Source organism: Lipotes vexillifer, unplaced genomic scaffold (genome assembly GCF_000442215.2).
Source record: "Lipotes vexillifer unplaced genomic scaffold, Lipotes_vexillifer_v1.1 scaffold680, whole genome shotgun sequence".
NCBI lineage: Eukaryota > Metazoa > Chordata > Mammalia > Artiodactyla > Lipotidae > Lipotes > Lipotes vexillifer.
In genome coordinates this window covers 2,016,779-2,030,966 of record NW_006780838.1, presented here as the reverse complement: position 1 = coordinate 2,030,966, position 14,188 = coordinate 2,016,779, and the positions used below count along the sequence as shown (strand labels likewise).

Genomic DNA, 14,188 nt, shown 5'->3' with positions numbered 1-14,188 from the left:
TGGACATACAGAGCTCCTCGGGGGGCAGACTAGTAGGTAGGTATGGGGCAGACTCAATTCTAAGGGCCACACGGGACAGTTCCCTCCAGGTAGAGTTGACCCGGGCACATTACGGGCTCTGCGGAGATACAGAGTGGGCAACAGGAGGGCCAAGAAACCATAGGTATTTCTAAGACTAGTGACCAGAGGTGCAATGCCTGGGGCAGGGGTTATTTGTATTTGTTTAATTTTCAAAACAGGCTGGCTGGGCCTTGGGTACTTCCATGGTGCCTAGAGCACTCTTAACCGTGGGTTACTGGGAGCAGAGGTCAGAGTTATGAAGCCACATTGCTGTTCTGTGGAACTGGAAGGGAAAAAAATATGTACTTCTAACTCATCCCTTCTCCCCAGGTGGGCACTCAAAATTGCAAAGATCTGCCCAGGAAGCAAAATACCTCAAGTTTATCCCAAGGTTGAAAACTAACAAAGTAAATCATTTAAAATCACCACATCACAAAAGGCAGCTATTTTGAAAGACTAAAAATGTCACTTGGAAATAAAGGGGGCGGGGGCACACAGAAATGGGTCAAGAACACAATGGTTGGAGAGGGAGGAGCTGTAAATACAGCCACCTACACGCCACATATCTCAGGGGGGCAGGCTCCCGCACACACGGGCTTCGTAATACCAGACAGTCTATTTGTTCACAATGTTAAAGGGCATCTAGAATTAACTACAGTAAGGGATCAAAGTTGCCTGAAGAATGGGCACAGAAAGGCTGCCTCCGAAGATGGCCTGTCACTCAGGAGGATGGAGCTGCTGGGCCTTCCTGTTGACCACTGTCTTGCAAAACTAGAAGAGAAATACAGTTATTAAGGAAGCAACAAAGGAAAATAGAAACACACTGTAAATCAGTGATGGGGGAATTGCAAAAGGAGGAAGGATGCCAGGCAGTGTGGTGGGGGGCTGTGGGGGGGGAAAGGAAACTAAAGTCCAAGCAGTGATGAGAAGCTGGCATCTCCTCAATCCACTTCATCCTACCATTTTAATCTCCCAGAAGTTCTCAAGCACACAGGGCAGGGGGAGCGAGCAGTGGTTTGCTTCACTGCTGGTGAAAGCCCAGGCCTCCTTAGCACCGTAGTGCTAGAGGACAACCGGGCTTTATTTGATAACATAATTTTCCCTCAGATCCTGATGGGAGCAGAACCAGGCTTCTCACTCCATGCCTAATCCCCTCTGAGCTGCTAGAATAACAGCAAGTGTGGAGGTGTGCAGGACACTGGGTGCTAATACAATGTAGGGTCTTGGGAAGGAGTGACCACATGAAACAAGAGACATCCCATCCTGGTCCTATGACCTGGGCAGAAACAGTCTCCAGGTATCTGAAAGATGCTGCCTCTGAACTACTTTGTCTGGGATCAGAGGGTATAGAGAGAAAGGAAATGAAGCACCAGACCCAACAAGGACCACTAGGAAAAGCTGTCTGGACGGCAAATTTTCCAAGGGAGAGGTAGGGAACAGCTCTGGCACGGGGGGGTCCAGGGAGCACCCAGAATGCCAGCTTCAACTTGAAATGGCTCAAGTTACGAGAGGAAGAGTAATTAGGTGCAGATAAGCTTTGATTCTCATCCCTGCCCCCACCCCGGCCGCACTTCCCACCACCCTGTCCTTGTCTCTGAGTGGTTCTTTGTACAATCACATAGATCCCTGAAATGTCTTAACAGTCATAACCTCTTCCTCTTTCCGAAGCCTGAGAGCTAGTAAGCATCGCGATCATCATTAATACTAGAGGGCAGGACGAGGAAAGAAGCAGGCTTTCTGCCTCCAGAGTCAGCTGCTGAGCCTTGAGGACCCAAACCGATTCTGGCGTCTATGTCATGCTCAGTGAGAAATGCAGTACATACAGTGCAGAAGGGGGAAGAGTGGCTTTAGTCATCCGCTGTCATTCCTTTCACTGGGTCCTTCTGTCTCATCTGGAACAGAAAAAAAAGGAAAAATTGAAGGTTTTTGCTGTTGATGGAACTCTACAACAAATACATTCCACCTTCTCAATCCTGCCAGTGGATAGGGTAGAGCATTTTTTTTGTGCACAAAGCAAATCAGAAGAATAGAATTCTGTGTACACACAGCCAAAGTCATTCTATTTATAGCTCTGTCATTGGTCTCACCATCCATGATTTCCATTTCTCTCCCCTGCATCCCATTGTTGGGGTTTAATTCTTCAGCTCCTTTCAATAGTTCAATAGTTGTTGAATGAATATTCAACAACTATTTATGAAGCAGCTTTTTTTGTGCAAGGAACTGCTCCAGGCCTGAACCAGCCTGAATTCAGCCGTGAACCAAAACAGGCCAAGTCTCTCCTCAAGGAGCTTACACTCTGGGACAAGGTGACAAGGTGGGGGGAGAACGAACAAACTATGCCGGGTGGGGCTGCGGGCTGCTGGGACGGAGAGACTGTGGGAAAGTGCTATTTTATGAGCCGGCTGTGGAGGGCCTCTCTGATAAGTGACATTTGAGTAGAGACCTGAAGGAAGTGAGGGGGGAAATCCCATGGGCCCCCTGGGGGGTGGGGGGCAGGGAGCATTCCAGGTGGAGGGAACAGCAGTTCTCTCTCCTGAGCTCTGCCTAGAGGCTTTGCCTAGTCAGCCAGGTGGGCAGAGTTTGGCACCAGAGTTCCGCATCAGAACACAGGGATCGAGAATGCAGGGAGCGGATCTCAGCTTGGCAGAAGTGCAAGGCTGCTGGAAAACAGGGTGGGATCTTCTCTGGAAGCACTGAGTGGTCCCTGCCCTGGCACCTTCCAAGCAGCAGAGGACACAACTTCTTGTTGGGGATACTGTGGTGGCCATCTCTCAAATCCTTTCCAACTTGAAAATTCTGTTCTAATTGCAGGATGTCTATAACATGTATATTTTAACTTCCCATTAGATATGTCTTCATTATCCGTGAGTTTTCTGCTCAACTTTCATTCTTTACTCATTCAACAGCTTTTGAGCACACAGAGCATAAGCGCTGGAATAAAACTGCCTGGATCACATTCTGGCTCCATCACTAAATTGTGTGACCTTGAACAAATGACTTCACTGCTAAGCCTCAATTACTGTAATAATAAAATAGAGATAATAGTACACATGTCATGGGGTTGTGGTGAAGATTAAGATAGTCACGTGGAGTACTTAGCACAGCAGAGTGCTTGGCACTCTGTACATGTTATCTGTGTTGTTAATGTCTTTATTCCAAACAGCGTAGTGAAGGGGATGTGTGTGTACACAGCTCTCAAGAACCTGCCCTTTTAAGCTACAGCCTCCTCAGTTTTTGTTTTATTCACTTGACTTTAATACTGCCACTGTGCAGAGATCCTACCTCAGTAGTAGTAGTTCTCCACTGGGAAACATCTTCAAATACACTCTCTGCTATGTTTCAAACCCGTGTCTATTGTTCGCGCCCCCTTGCCCCACCAACTATTACAATCAGTAAGTCCATGTGGAACCTGGACATGAGAAGAACATTCTCCTGGTCCCCCCCAGAGGTTCCCATAGTCACTCCTTACTGACAACAATTACTGTAATTACACCTAAGGTCTTAGCTTGGCCTTTTAGGCTAGAGTTTCCTCAGACTTGCTCAAGATTATTGCCTGGGTCACTTGTAGGTTCTTGGGCTCCAGACCTGATGAATCAGAACCTACAGGAGATGGACCCTAAATGAGTCATAAAATCAGTCAGTCTCACAAGCCTCACTTTTCATCGTCCCCAGCAAAGATCCTCTGCTCCAAACAGGAAAGTCTGTTTTCTGACACCAAGCCAGTATGTGCTTATTCCTAGCTTCCCCTGGAATGCCTCTCCCTGTAGATTTTGCTCAAAACTCACTTTCCTGAATGATATCTTTAATAGTGCTCCTATAACTTCAGTTATCCATATTAATTAATATCTGTTAATATACTACTTTACAAGGGTTCAGCAAATTCAAGATTTTTCAACATGACAAATCTGTTAAGGATAAGGGCACTGTCATAGTTTTTAAAAGACAAGAAGTTAACCTTGTGGTGTTAGGTTGGAATGGGAAGGTATCTGTGTGATCATAATGTGTCAGCTAGATATAGAAATAACTACAGATGTTAAAGTCCCCCAGCTCCATCCTATGAGAAAGTCTGGGAGCAGCAACACCCCAACAGTAATGAGCACGTCCAGCACCCAAGCACCATCCTCCACTAAAGGAACCAGGGCTCCTTGGTGATACAGCTGATTCTAGGGCTGGTCATAGAAAGAGCAAGACGAGCCTGGAACACCTTGCTGTGCTTCAGGTGAACAAAGGTAACTTCACCAGAACTGGACAGAAAGAATACAATGAAAAGAACACCTAAGTCTGTGACGTTTCGGCCTAAAATACAGAAACTGGATCTAATCACGCAGAATCATTGGACAAACCCAAATTGAAAGACATTCTACAAAGTGACTAGCCTGTAACTTCCACAAATGTCAAGGTCATAGAAGTCCCAGAAAATTGAGGAGCTGCACCAGACTGAGACTAGAAGGGTGCAGTGTGTGATCCCGGGTCGTACCTTTTCCTTTAAAGGAATGGGTTCTCTGGGTTCAAGAGTATACAGGAGTTCTCACTATTCTTCTTGTCATTTTTAGTAAGTCTGAAACTCTTTCAAAATAAAATTTTTTAGTTTTTATTATTATTATTTTTTTTCGGTACGAGGGCCTCTCACTGTTGCGGCCCCTCCCGTTGCGGAGCACAGGCTCCGGACGCGCAGGCTCAGTGGCCATGGCTGACGGGCCCAGCCGCTCCGCGGCATGTGGGATCTTCCCGGACCGGGGCACAAACCTGCGTCCCCTGCTTCGGCAGGTGGACACTCAACCACTGCGCCACCAGGGAAGCCCCCAAAATAAAATTTTTTAAAAGACAGAAAAGCACTCTTTAAATGTCTGCCCACTAATGACCATTCAGGTAAATTTTCAATAATCAGGGAGGCTAAGATTTAGTATCATGGGACCAAAGCTCCTTGGGCCTCAGGCAGATCCTTGTATACCCTGAGAGTCCACCACCTGGCTTTAATTTACTAACACGAAGCCAGGTCCTGTTTTCCTACTGCTTGAAATAAGATGCAACTTCCTATCAGGAAACACGATAGCTTCCTCTACTCTCAGAGACAAGGTCCCCCCCACAGAGGGTGCCACTGAAATAAAAATGCATTATTTCATTCTTATAATGAAATGCTCTAAGAATGCTTATTTCCTGTTTCCTGGGGCCTAAATGACACAAGAGATTTTATCTGATGTTTGTAGTGTTCCTTGGATCAAACCACTGCAGGCTATATATATATACATATAGTCGAGGAACATGAAAATAGAAGCTCCAGTCCTGGTTGGTTTGTTTTTAGCAGTGGTTTCCTCTAGGGAATGAGGCCAAAGGTTGGAAGAAAGGACTTTTTTTCATCTACTTATTTTCTTTATTTATTTGGACTTCTATTTTTTTTAACATTTTTCTCTATCTTTTGAAAACTGCTTTTACTGTAAGTATGAAATACTCCTTTACTTAAAGAAACTTGTATAAGTATCAATGCCAATTTCCTGGGTGTGATATTGTACTACTGTTTTGCAAGATGTCACTGGGAGAAAGGGATCTCCTCTCTGTATTATTTCTTATACCTGCATGTGAATCTTATAATCATCTCAAAATAAAAAGTTCAATAAAAAAATAAAGCTAGTAAAAAAAAAAACCCATCAGTTTGAGACACTGAAAAGTAACCACAAACCAGTTAGTTCTGAAAGTGCACAGATATGAGGCAAATGTGGAATTGTTTTTAGAACCTCTCTAGGGACTTCCCTGGCAGTCCAATGGTTAAGACTTCGCCTTCCAATGGAGGGGGTGCGGGTTCGATCCCTGGTCTGGGAGCTAAGATCCCACCACATGGCTCGTGGCCAAAAAACCAAAACATAAAACAGACACAATATTGTAACAAATTCAATAAAGACTTTAAAAATGGTCCACATCGGGCTTCCCTGGTGGCGCAGTGGTTGAGAGTCCGCCTGCCGATGCAGGGGACACAGGTTCGTGCCCTGGTCTGGGAAGATCCCACATGCCGCAGAGCGGCTAGGCCCGTGAGCCATGGCCGCTGAGCCTGCGCGTCCGGCCACAACAGTGAGAGGCCCGCGTCACACACACACACACACACACACACACACACACACACACACACAAAAGGTCCACATAAAAAAAAATCTTAAAGAAAAATAAAAAGAACCTCTCTAGAAAGCCACTCTATAAACAGATTCAGCCTTTGGGGGAAGAAATTTGGCAATAGGTAACAAGAGTCTTAAATTCTCTAATTCCACTTGTAGGAATTTATTCTAAGTAAATAATCCTAATTACCCAAAAAACTGAGTGCATAAAAAATTTTCATCACAGCATTATTTAAAAACAGTGAGAACCTACAACAACATGAAGGAAAATCCAACACAGGGTGATGACAGAGTACAGAGCAATATGTACACTGTTGTTAGAAACATGTATGTGAAGAAACTTTTTTTTAAGCAGGAAATGCTTTGTTACAATGTTCAGAGAAAAAAGTGAGAGAACCACCCAGGCACATGGAATACCATCATAGCTAAGTAAAAGTGTGTACGAATTCTTAAAATGGTTATCTTTAAATAGAGTACTTATCTTTAAATAGAGTACAAGTGTTTTTTTTCTTTCTACTTTTTACTCTTTTCCAAAAAATGTTTAATGCTTATATATTACCTTAATATTGAAAAATGAAACTATTTAAAAAGAAAAGAAAAAGAAAAAAAAAGAAAAAAAAAGAAAAGAAAGCTGCTCCTATATTTCAAGATGCTGGTCAATGTTGCAGGTGGTCTGCCCTGGGGTCAATCACTTCTGGGCAGGGCGGAAGGAATTAAGACTCCACAGACAGGGATCCCTTGGCCTCAAAAGACCTAGCTTTGCCCTCTGCAGGCACTATGGGACTCTCAGATTCCAATCTCCCACAGCCCAGCAGGTGAGCTAGGCACTGAGTGATTCCTCTTTATCCTCAGACCTTCTGTCTACCACAGACCCAAACGGGAAACTAGGATGTAGTGTCCTGCCAGGCACTTCACTGCACAGGGACACTTACACAATTGCTGCGTAACCGGTCCAGAGTTTAAGACTTAAAATCTAAACTGATGGTGATCCATCAGTCAAAAAGCCATAGGATGGAGCAAAGGCCCTCTTCATCAAAGTTCAGGTGATGAGAAAGGGACAGGCACATTCACACACAAGCAAACAGACAGGAAGGCCAGCTACACGGAGGCTCAGAGACAGCTCCCAGGGTGGGCCAGCAGAGCAAGAGCGCCATGTAGCCTCTGAGCTCCATCCCAAAGTACAAAGTCCAGAAGGAATGGGCTGTGGAGGGATCAGAGAAGCCAACAGATTTAGAGAGGAAGACCCACAAGGGAAGGCTGGGGAAGAAAATGCGGCAGGATCTTAATCCTGTGTTCTTTGCTGTTTCTCAGCAAATGTTCTAGAGAGTCCAGTAAGTAGGGAAACAAGTTTTCTTAAAATTTTAAAAATGAGTCCTCTTCTCCCAGTCTCATTATCTAGAGTTAATGACCAAGGCCCAGGAGGTACCTATTCTCTGAACTAGAAGGTATCCTTAACTTCTCTGAAAGTAATACCTGTGGCACAGGTAGCCATGAGCATTTCATGACCATACATGTCAAATGTTTACCACACATGACAGGCACATGGTAAGACCTCAATGTTAGCTTCTCTTAATAATACAGATATGTTATTGTAAATCAACTGTACTTCAATTAAAAAATAATATAGATATGTTTATTACCACCATGTTCATAAGACAGTGAGTTGTTCCCCATTACCGGAGGTGGTCAAGCACAAGCTGGTGGGAAAGCTGCAGAGAGGACTCAAGCACTGGCCATATAATTGGACTAAATGACCTTTAAGGTACCCTCTTCCACTTTTGAGATTGAGTTTCTTAAGATCAGGACCGAGGGAAGGAGGGAGAGCCACTGCTCCCCTACAGGCACACATTTCCTGACATTTTTGTTTTTAGGGAAAGGGACTAATTTCTTTTTAAAAATTAATTAATTAATTATTGGCTGCGTTGGATCTTCGTTGTCACACGCAGGCTTTCTCTAGTTGCGGTGAGCCGGGGCTACTCTTCGTTGCAGTGCGCGAGCTTCTCTTGTTGTGGAGCACAGGCTCTAGGTGCGCGGGCTTCGGAAGTTGTGGCACGTTGGGCTCAGTAGCTGTGGCACACGGGCTTAGCTGCTCCGTGGCATGTGGGATCTTCCCAGACCAGGGCTCAAACCCGTGTCCCCTGCATTGGCAGGCAGATTCTTAACCACTGCGCCACTAGGGAAGTCCCAGGACTAATCTCTTGATCTCATTTCTCAAATCCTTGAGCCTCAATCCAAGAATGGTGGGTCCACCCCCCCCAGCGGGACAAGAGTTATGGCAGTGGTGACTGTGGCCTTACAGTGACCTCTCATAACTCACAAAACAACCCACCCACTCCAGACTACTATGCATTGGTTTAAGAATAATAGTCATAATTTCTCTGATTTTTTTTTTGGCTCTGCCATGCAGCTTGCAGGATCTCAGTTCCCTGACCAGGGACTGAACCCAGGCCACGCAGTGAAAGCCTGGAATCCTAACCACTAGGCCACCAGGGAACTCCCTAACAGTCATAATTTCTGTCACAAACTTGCAGTTAATCATGGCAGATTGAATACATGCATTTGTTGCTATTCCTCCCCAAAACCCTACCACAATGACAGTAAAGGAATAAAAAAGATAGAAAACTATAAAGACAACAAGAACAGAGGAGACAACACAGATGAGAGATGGAAATGGCATTCTGGAAGATGAAAAAGGATGGATGAGCAATGACTGATCTGCAGAGCAGCAGGGGCTGCCAGTGAGGAGGGGACCCACTGGTGCTGCAGGTCACCCAGAGGCCTGGGAACTGGCCAGCACCAGGTGCCTCTAAAAGTGGGAGTGCAGCTAGGGGTGAAAACAGGTGACTTCACTGAAAGTGGGAATAAAGAACCATTTGGGCCTGGCGTGCCCTGGTGTTCCCTCCCCCAGTTTTCACAGTCAAGTAATGCCCCCTTCCTGCAAAGCCCAGGGATTCACTCTCTGGAGGCACTGAGGTCTTGAACTCAAGACCCCAGGCTCAGCTAGGGGTGAAGTGGACATGATGCAGAATACAATGGGATTAAGTTAGAGCCACCCCATGGCAGTGAGCCCACCAGGACCCTTCTCCAGCTCAGCTCCCAGAATGCTGGCCCTGACCATCCCCATGTGCAAAAGACTGGGGAGTCCTCTCAAAGCAAAATGAGCAGCCCAAGAAAAATAGACTCAGGATCCTGAAGTGGGGGACCCCAATGGAACCACCTGATTACCCTTCAATAAGCCCAGCCACTGACTCAGAGAGCTTCCAACCACTTTTTGGAGCTTCACTCTTCACTTTGAACGGACAGCCAAGGACCCCCAACCCCCAGTCATTTGAGGGAAGCCCCTAACAGAAAACACAGAGTCCCATAGGAAAAAGGAGCTCGGAGTAAACAAAGAATGTTCAGGTGGCAGAGATATCTCAAAGCCAAACAAGAACCAAAACCCGGAGCTTCAGAAAAGGAAAATGATGCAAGCAGAAAAAAAGAAAAAATACTTAAAAAAAGAACACAGCACAAGAAATGCTTTAAAACGTCTTAAGTTCAACAGAGGGGAGAAAAAGTTAACTTCGGAAAACCTCCCCTAGGAAGGAGACGAAAAAGGAGACACAACAAGAAAATTAGAAGGTCACTTCATGAGGTCCAACTTCTAACTAAAAAAAATCCAGAAGAGAACAAAGAGAACAGAAGGGAGAAAATGATGAAACAGGTTAACACAAAAACATTTCCCAGAACTAAAGAGATCTTTAGCTCAAAGTGCCCACCGAGTGGGAGCAAAATGAACGAGAATGAACCAACGTCAACTATATTATTGTGCAAACAACCCAACCAACCACCCTGTTGAGACTCAAAAACTTAATGATACAGAGAACTAAGCTAACAAAGAGAAGGAACGCTGTTACGAACTTCCTAACAAAACAAGAAAATTATCCAAGGAAGGAATGAAGATCAGAGTAGATGAAAGGGTTCAGTTGGGAAAAAGAATGACAAAGGTGTAATAATGATAAGTGCTGAATGGCCAGTTAACCCCAAATTGTGACACTGAAGGATGGAGAGGAGGAGAGTGGGAGCGGTGGGTGGAGTGAAAGAGCTAAACCTTCCACAGGAAGAAGCGAGCGATTAACAGCTGAAGTTGAAAAACTGAATTAAGAGGATAAACCTATTATTTAGAGACTCGGAAGTAACAAAAGAAACAACTGTGAGAACTGCAAGGGGCTACTTCTGGGGGCAGGACCACAGGGACAGGGCAGAGGAGGATGGCATCTTCCTCATATGCCTGGGATACTGCCTGAGCTTTAAAACTATAAAAATACTTGTGGAGGTGATGGATATGCTTTCGGCACTGACTGTGGTGATGGTTTCACGGATGTCTATTTATCTGCAAGCTCATCAAGATGTACACATTAAATGGGTGCAGCTCTTTGTACGTCAATCAGACTTCAATAAAGTGTTTTTTAAATTAAAAATGAAAAAAGTAAAACTCCGAAAATGAAACTTTGATAAAATATTTTTAGAAAGAAGAAAGAGAAGTGAGCCAGCAGTACAGTCAGCACACAAAGGTCCCATACAGTTGCTAAAGGGGTCAGAACATGTCCCCCAGTGGCTTTGCTTTCTCTTCCACTGCCAACTATTTAAAAAATTCCAATTCCAAAGAGGGTTTTCTGCATTTTGCAATTATCTTGGAGGACAGAGATCATCTAAGCTTTTGGCACAATTATCCACAGAATGGAGAAACAGGCAAAGACAAGGGGGTGGGGATTAAAAAAAGAACTCCCCGAGGACAAGTGCTCTCAAACTTTGGATCTGAGGGAGGCAGATCCAGTAAATGCTCAGGAGAGTTCTCCCAGCACTAAGAATTCGAATTTGACCCAAACAGTGAAAGGCTGTCAGCAAACACTTCCATGACCCCAGTGTACTTCTGGCTGGCCTGTCAGGCAGTGGGCAGCTGAAGCTACAGGCTAAACCCCGAAAGCTCCGTGTTCTTCCATTTGGTAACCTGTTTCTTTTCTTTTTGTCAAGAATTGGGTGACCACAGGACTCAGGCCTCCCTCTTACATTGTTAGAATCGCCAGGAACCTGGACATTAAAATCTACCACTTCCTGAAGATCCTTAGCAGAAGAATCAGGAGTTGTGTCCAAAATCCTGCCACTTCCCTGCCAAATGTACCTGAATGAATAACTAAAACGTCTGCCTACAACAGGAACTAACTCAGCAAACCACTGTAACCAGTGAGTCAGCCCAGGAAGTGTCATCCTGGAGGGTAAAATCAAGGAAGGAAGAGCTCGCGGACCCATTCTCCACCGAGACCAGCACAGTGCAGCGGGAGCACCTGTGTAGTGTGGGGCACTGTGGACCCGGGCCTGCATCTCACCTGAGGCCCTGCTGGAGAGCCAGACAAGGCTGTGCAAAGCTATGCCTGCCAGACACCCAGGCTCCATGCCAACCCTCCCAGGGCAAGGAGGGAGCAATGGATGGCAGTTCCTATGAAACAGAGCTTCCTGCCTTATTTTTAGCCCCAAGAGGCAGGAGGGAGCCCCAAATGGCATTTAGAGGGAGAAGAAGAGACGGAGTGATTGAGTGCTACAGCTCTTCCCCTGACTGTCTCACCTGCAGGCTGTGTGACCCTGGGTATGGCCTTGAACTCTCAGAACCTCTACGTCCTCATCTGAGAGTGGGGGTAACAGTGGCGCGTCCTCACAGGGGTTGTGAGGATCACAGGAGATGGGACAGGACGTGGAAAAGCCCTCAGAATAGTGTCTCACACACAGTGGCTGCCTGGATGTTATTTACTGACCATGTCCTCAGAGTGAGCCTTGCAGGGAAGCAGCCCCAAATTCCCCAAATGAGGCAAGAGGAGTGTTAGGTCTTCAGGCTTCCATGGAACAGCAGATAGCTCTCCTGGGATCCATGCCACGGCCAAGAAAAAAAAGGCAAAGGCTCCAAACTCTAAAAATAGCTCCCAACACCCTTATAGAGGGGTTAGTCCTGTGTGCCGCTGCTGTCCTCTGCGGGTGACGTGCGTGGCATTCGTGGACCAGCCCAGCCTGCCTCCTTCCAAGGCTGCCTCCATCTCTGCAGCCCAGCACCATCCCCCCGCCACCGACTCTGAAGAACCACTGCAGCAACTGTATTACTCACTTGGCATTCAGCACAGCCCGCCATATTTGTCTCTCTGGTTATGCCAAGACCTCGACTAGACTGCAAGTTCAAGAGCACAGGCTGCTTCCTTCCTTGTAGTTCCCATATCTCCTGGCATTAGACCTTACCCACAGTGTACGCTGACATGTTCCTAGAACCACAGGACGGTGCCCTCAGTGAACTGCCCTGGCACGACAGTCTCCATAATGTTCACGGTTATCTAGGTGACAGTCCCAGAGTCTCGTCTGGCCTCCCACGTACCTCATCCAGCTGTCTCTTTGTCTCTTCTTCCATCCTTCGAATGTCATCCATAGTCAGGTCAACCCACTTATCAAGCCAACAGAACAGCTGCCTGTGGAAGTTTGTAAACAGACGCTTCTCTTGCTACAAAAAGGAGGGACCCAAGTTAGAACCGGAAGGTGCAGGCCACCGCTGCAGCCCTCTGCCCCACAACCTCTGTGCCAGTACCCACACTTTACGGGGGCGGGGGGAGTGATACCTGGCTGGCTGATCTGGATCAGCCCTCCAGTCCCTCAGGTCAGTGACCTTTGCCTCCATGTGTCTGAAGGGTAGGGCCTCAAGTAGGGGAAGCCCCCAGGAGAGAGTTGGTGCCTACCTCACCGCGAGGCTCTGTGCCCAAAATGCTACCAAGACAGGCAGTCCATAAGTCAAGGTCCCAAAACAACTGTGCCAAGTTTCCTCCTTGTCTCTTGAGCCTAAAGCCAGGTTAAAACCGGCCAGCAGCTATGAATGTTGCCCAATTTCACCAGACTCACACATCAGAGATAAGGCTATAGAAACTGCTTAGGTGTCATTTGGGCGAGTTGCTCAGTTTTCCTGGGTCTCCCATTTTTACATGTTATTATACTTTTGTTTGAGATTCTCTTGTTAAAAAAAGAAAAAAGGAAAAAACTCCTTAGGTCTGTCTAGTTCAGTAATTCAGGGCACTGGAGAATTTGTTTCATAGTGCTTCTTGCCTTTTGGCATCAAGAAAAGATGCTGAGGGGCTTCCCTGGTAGTGCAGCGGTTAAGACGCCGCACTCCCTATGCAGGGGGCTTGGGTTTGATCCCTAGTCAGGGAACTAGATCCCACATGCATGCCGCAACTAAGACTTCACATGCCACAACTAAGGAGCCCACGAGCCACAACTAAGGAGCTCACCTGCCGCAACCAAGACCCAGTGCAACTAAATAAATAAATAAATAGAAAAGATGCTGAATTTGTCATTTAATCACAGCAAAGCCCCTTCCTGTTTCCTTCTTTTGCCTCAGTTTCCTTACCTTTCACATGTGGTACCCTTGGATGGACAGCATTAAACTGTAAGACAGTTCAGTGCAAGGGGGAGTGGGGGCCTGGGAAATGAAACCAAAATATCAAGCCACGTGGGTTGATATATGCCACGTGGGTTGTATGATCTTCTCTTGTCGGGCAAAACACCCCTCACCAACACACACTGGGAAGGCCTCCTACCCTGGTCACTTACCTTATGTATGAAGTTTTCCACTTTGTTCTGCAGGCCCCACCACTTGAACTTGACAGTAACCAGTTTGTATGCACACATGTATGGGCAGTCTTTCTGATTTACAAGTTCTTGCTGTATTAGAAACACACCCACAGGCAAGCAGTTAACTAAGAGGGCAGACCTCTGGATCCCCCTTAGCCCAGGCGGGCCATTCCCCTCCTCCATGGGGGAGGCCCACACACACTGGCCCCAGTCCACCGCCCCCACCCCCCAGTGGTGAGGGTGTGAACTGCACCTTCCAATTGGGACCCAAGGGTCCTCGGCCTGTTTTGATAGACTTAAATTTTGCTGGGTCTTCCTCTGCCTTGTAATCCTGAGAGAAGTTGGAGTTGGAGGGGGGAGGGATAAAGAGGGGGAAGGGGAGGGAG

The 14,188-nt window shown here is 46.4% G+C and overlaps 1 protein-coding gene across 2 annotated transcripts in view; it reads right to left on the bottom strand.

Annotated features, from left to right (window-relative positions):
• Positions 1-415: 415 nt before the first annotated feature.
• PITPNA (phosphatidylinositol transfer protein alpha) overlaps positions 416-14,188 on the bottom strand; it is a 39,363-nt gene continuing 25,590 nt past the window's right edge. The window contains exons 8-12 of one of the 2 annotated variants that reach the window (XM_007454220.1): positions 14,056-14,133; positions 13,782-13,892; positions 12,559-12,681; positions 1,884-1,952; positions 416-831 (exon numbers count right to left, since the gene is read on the bottom strand). In XM_007454220.1, coding sequence (XP_007454282.1) covers positions 1,908-1,952; positions 12,559-12,681; positions 13,782-13,892; positions 14,056-14,133 — 357 coding nt within the window. In that variant the 3' untranslated portion in view covers positions 416-831; positions 1,884-1,907. The remainder of the gene's footprint in view (positions 832-1,883; positions 1,953-12,558; positions 12,682-13,781; positions 13,893-14,055; positions 14,134-14,188) is intronic. The other variant, XM_007454221.1, reaches the window with a different exon arrangement.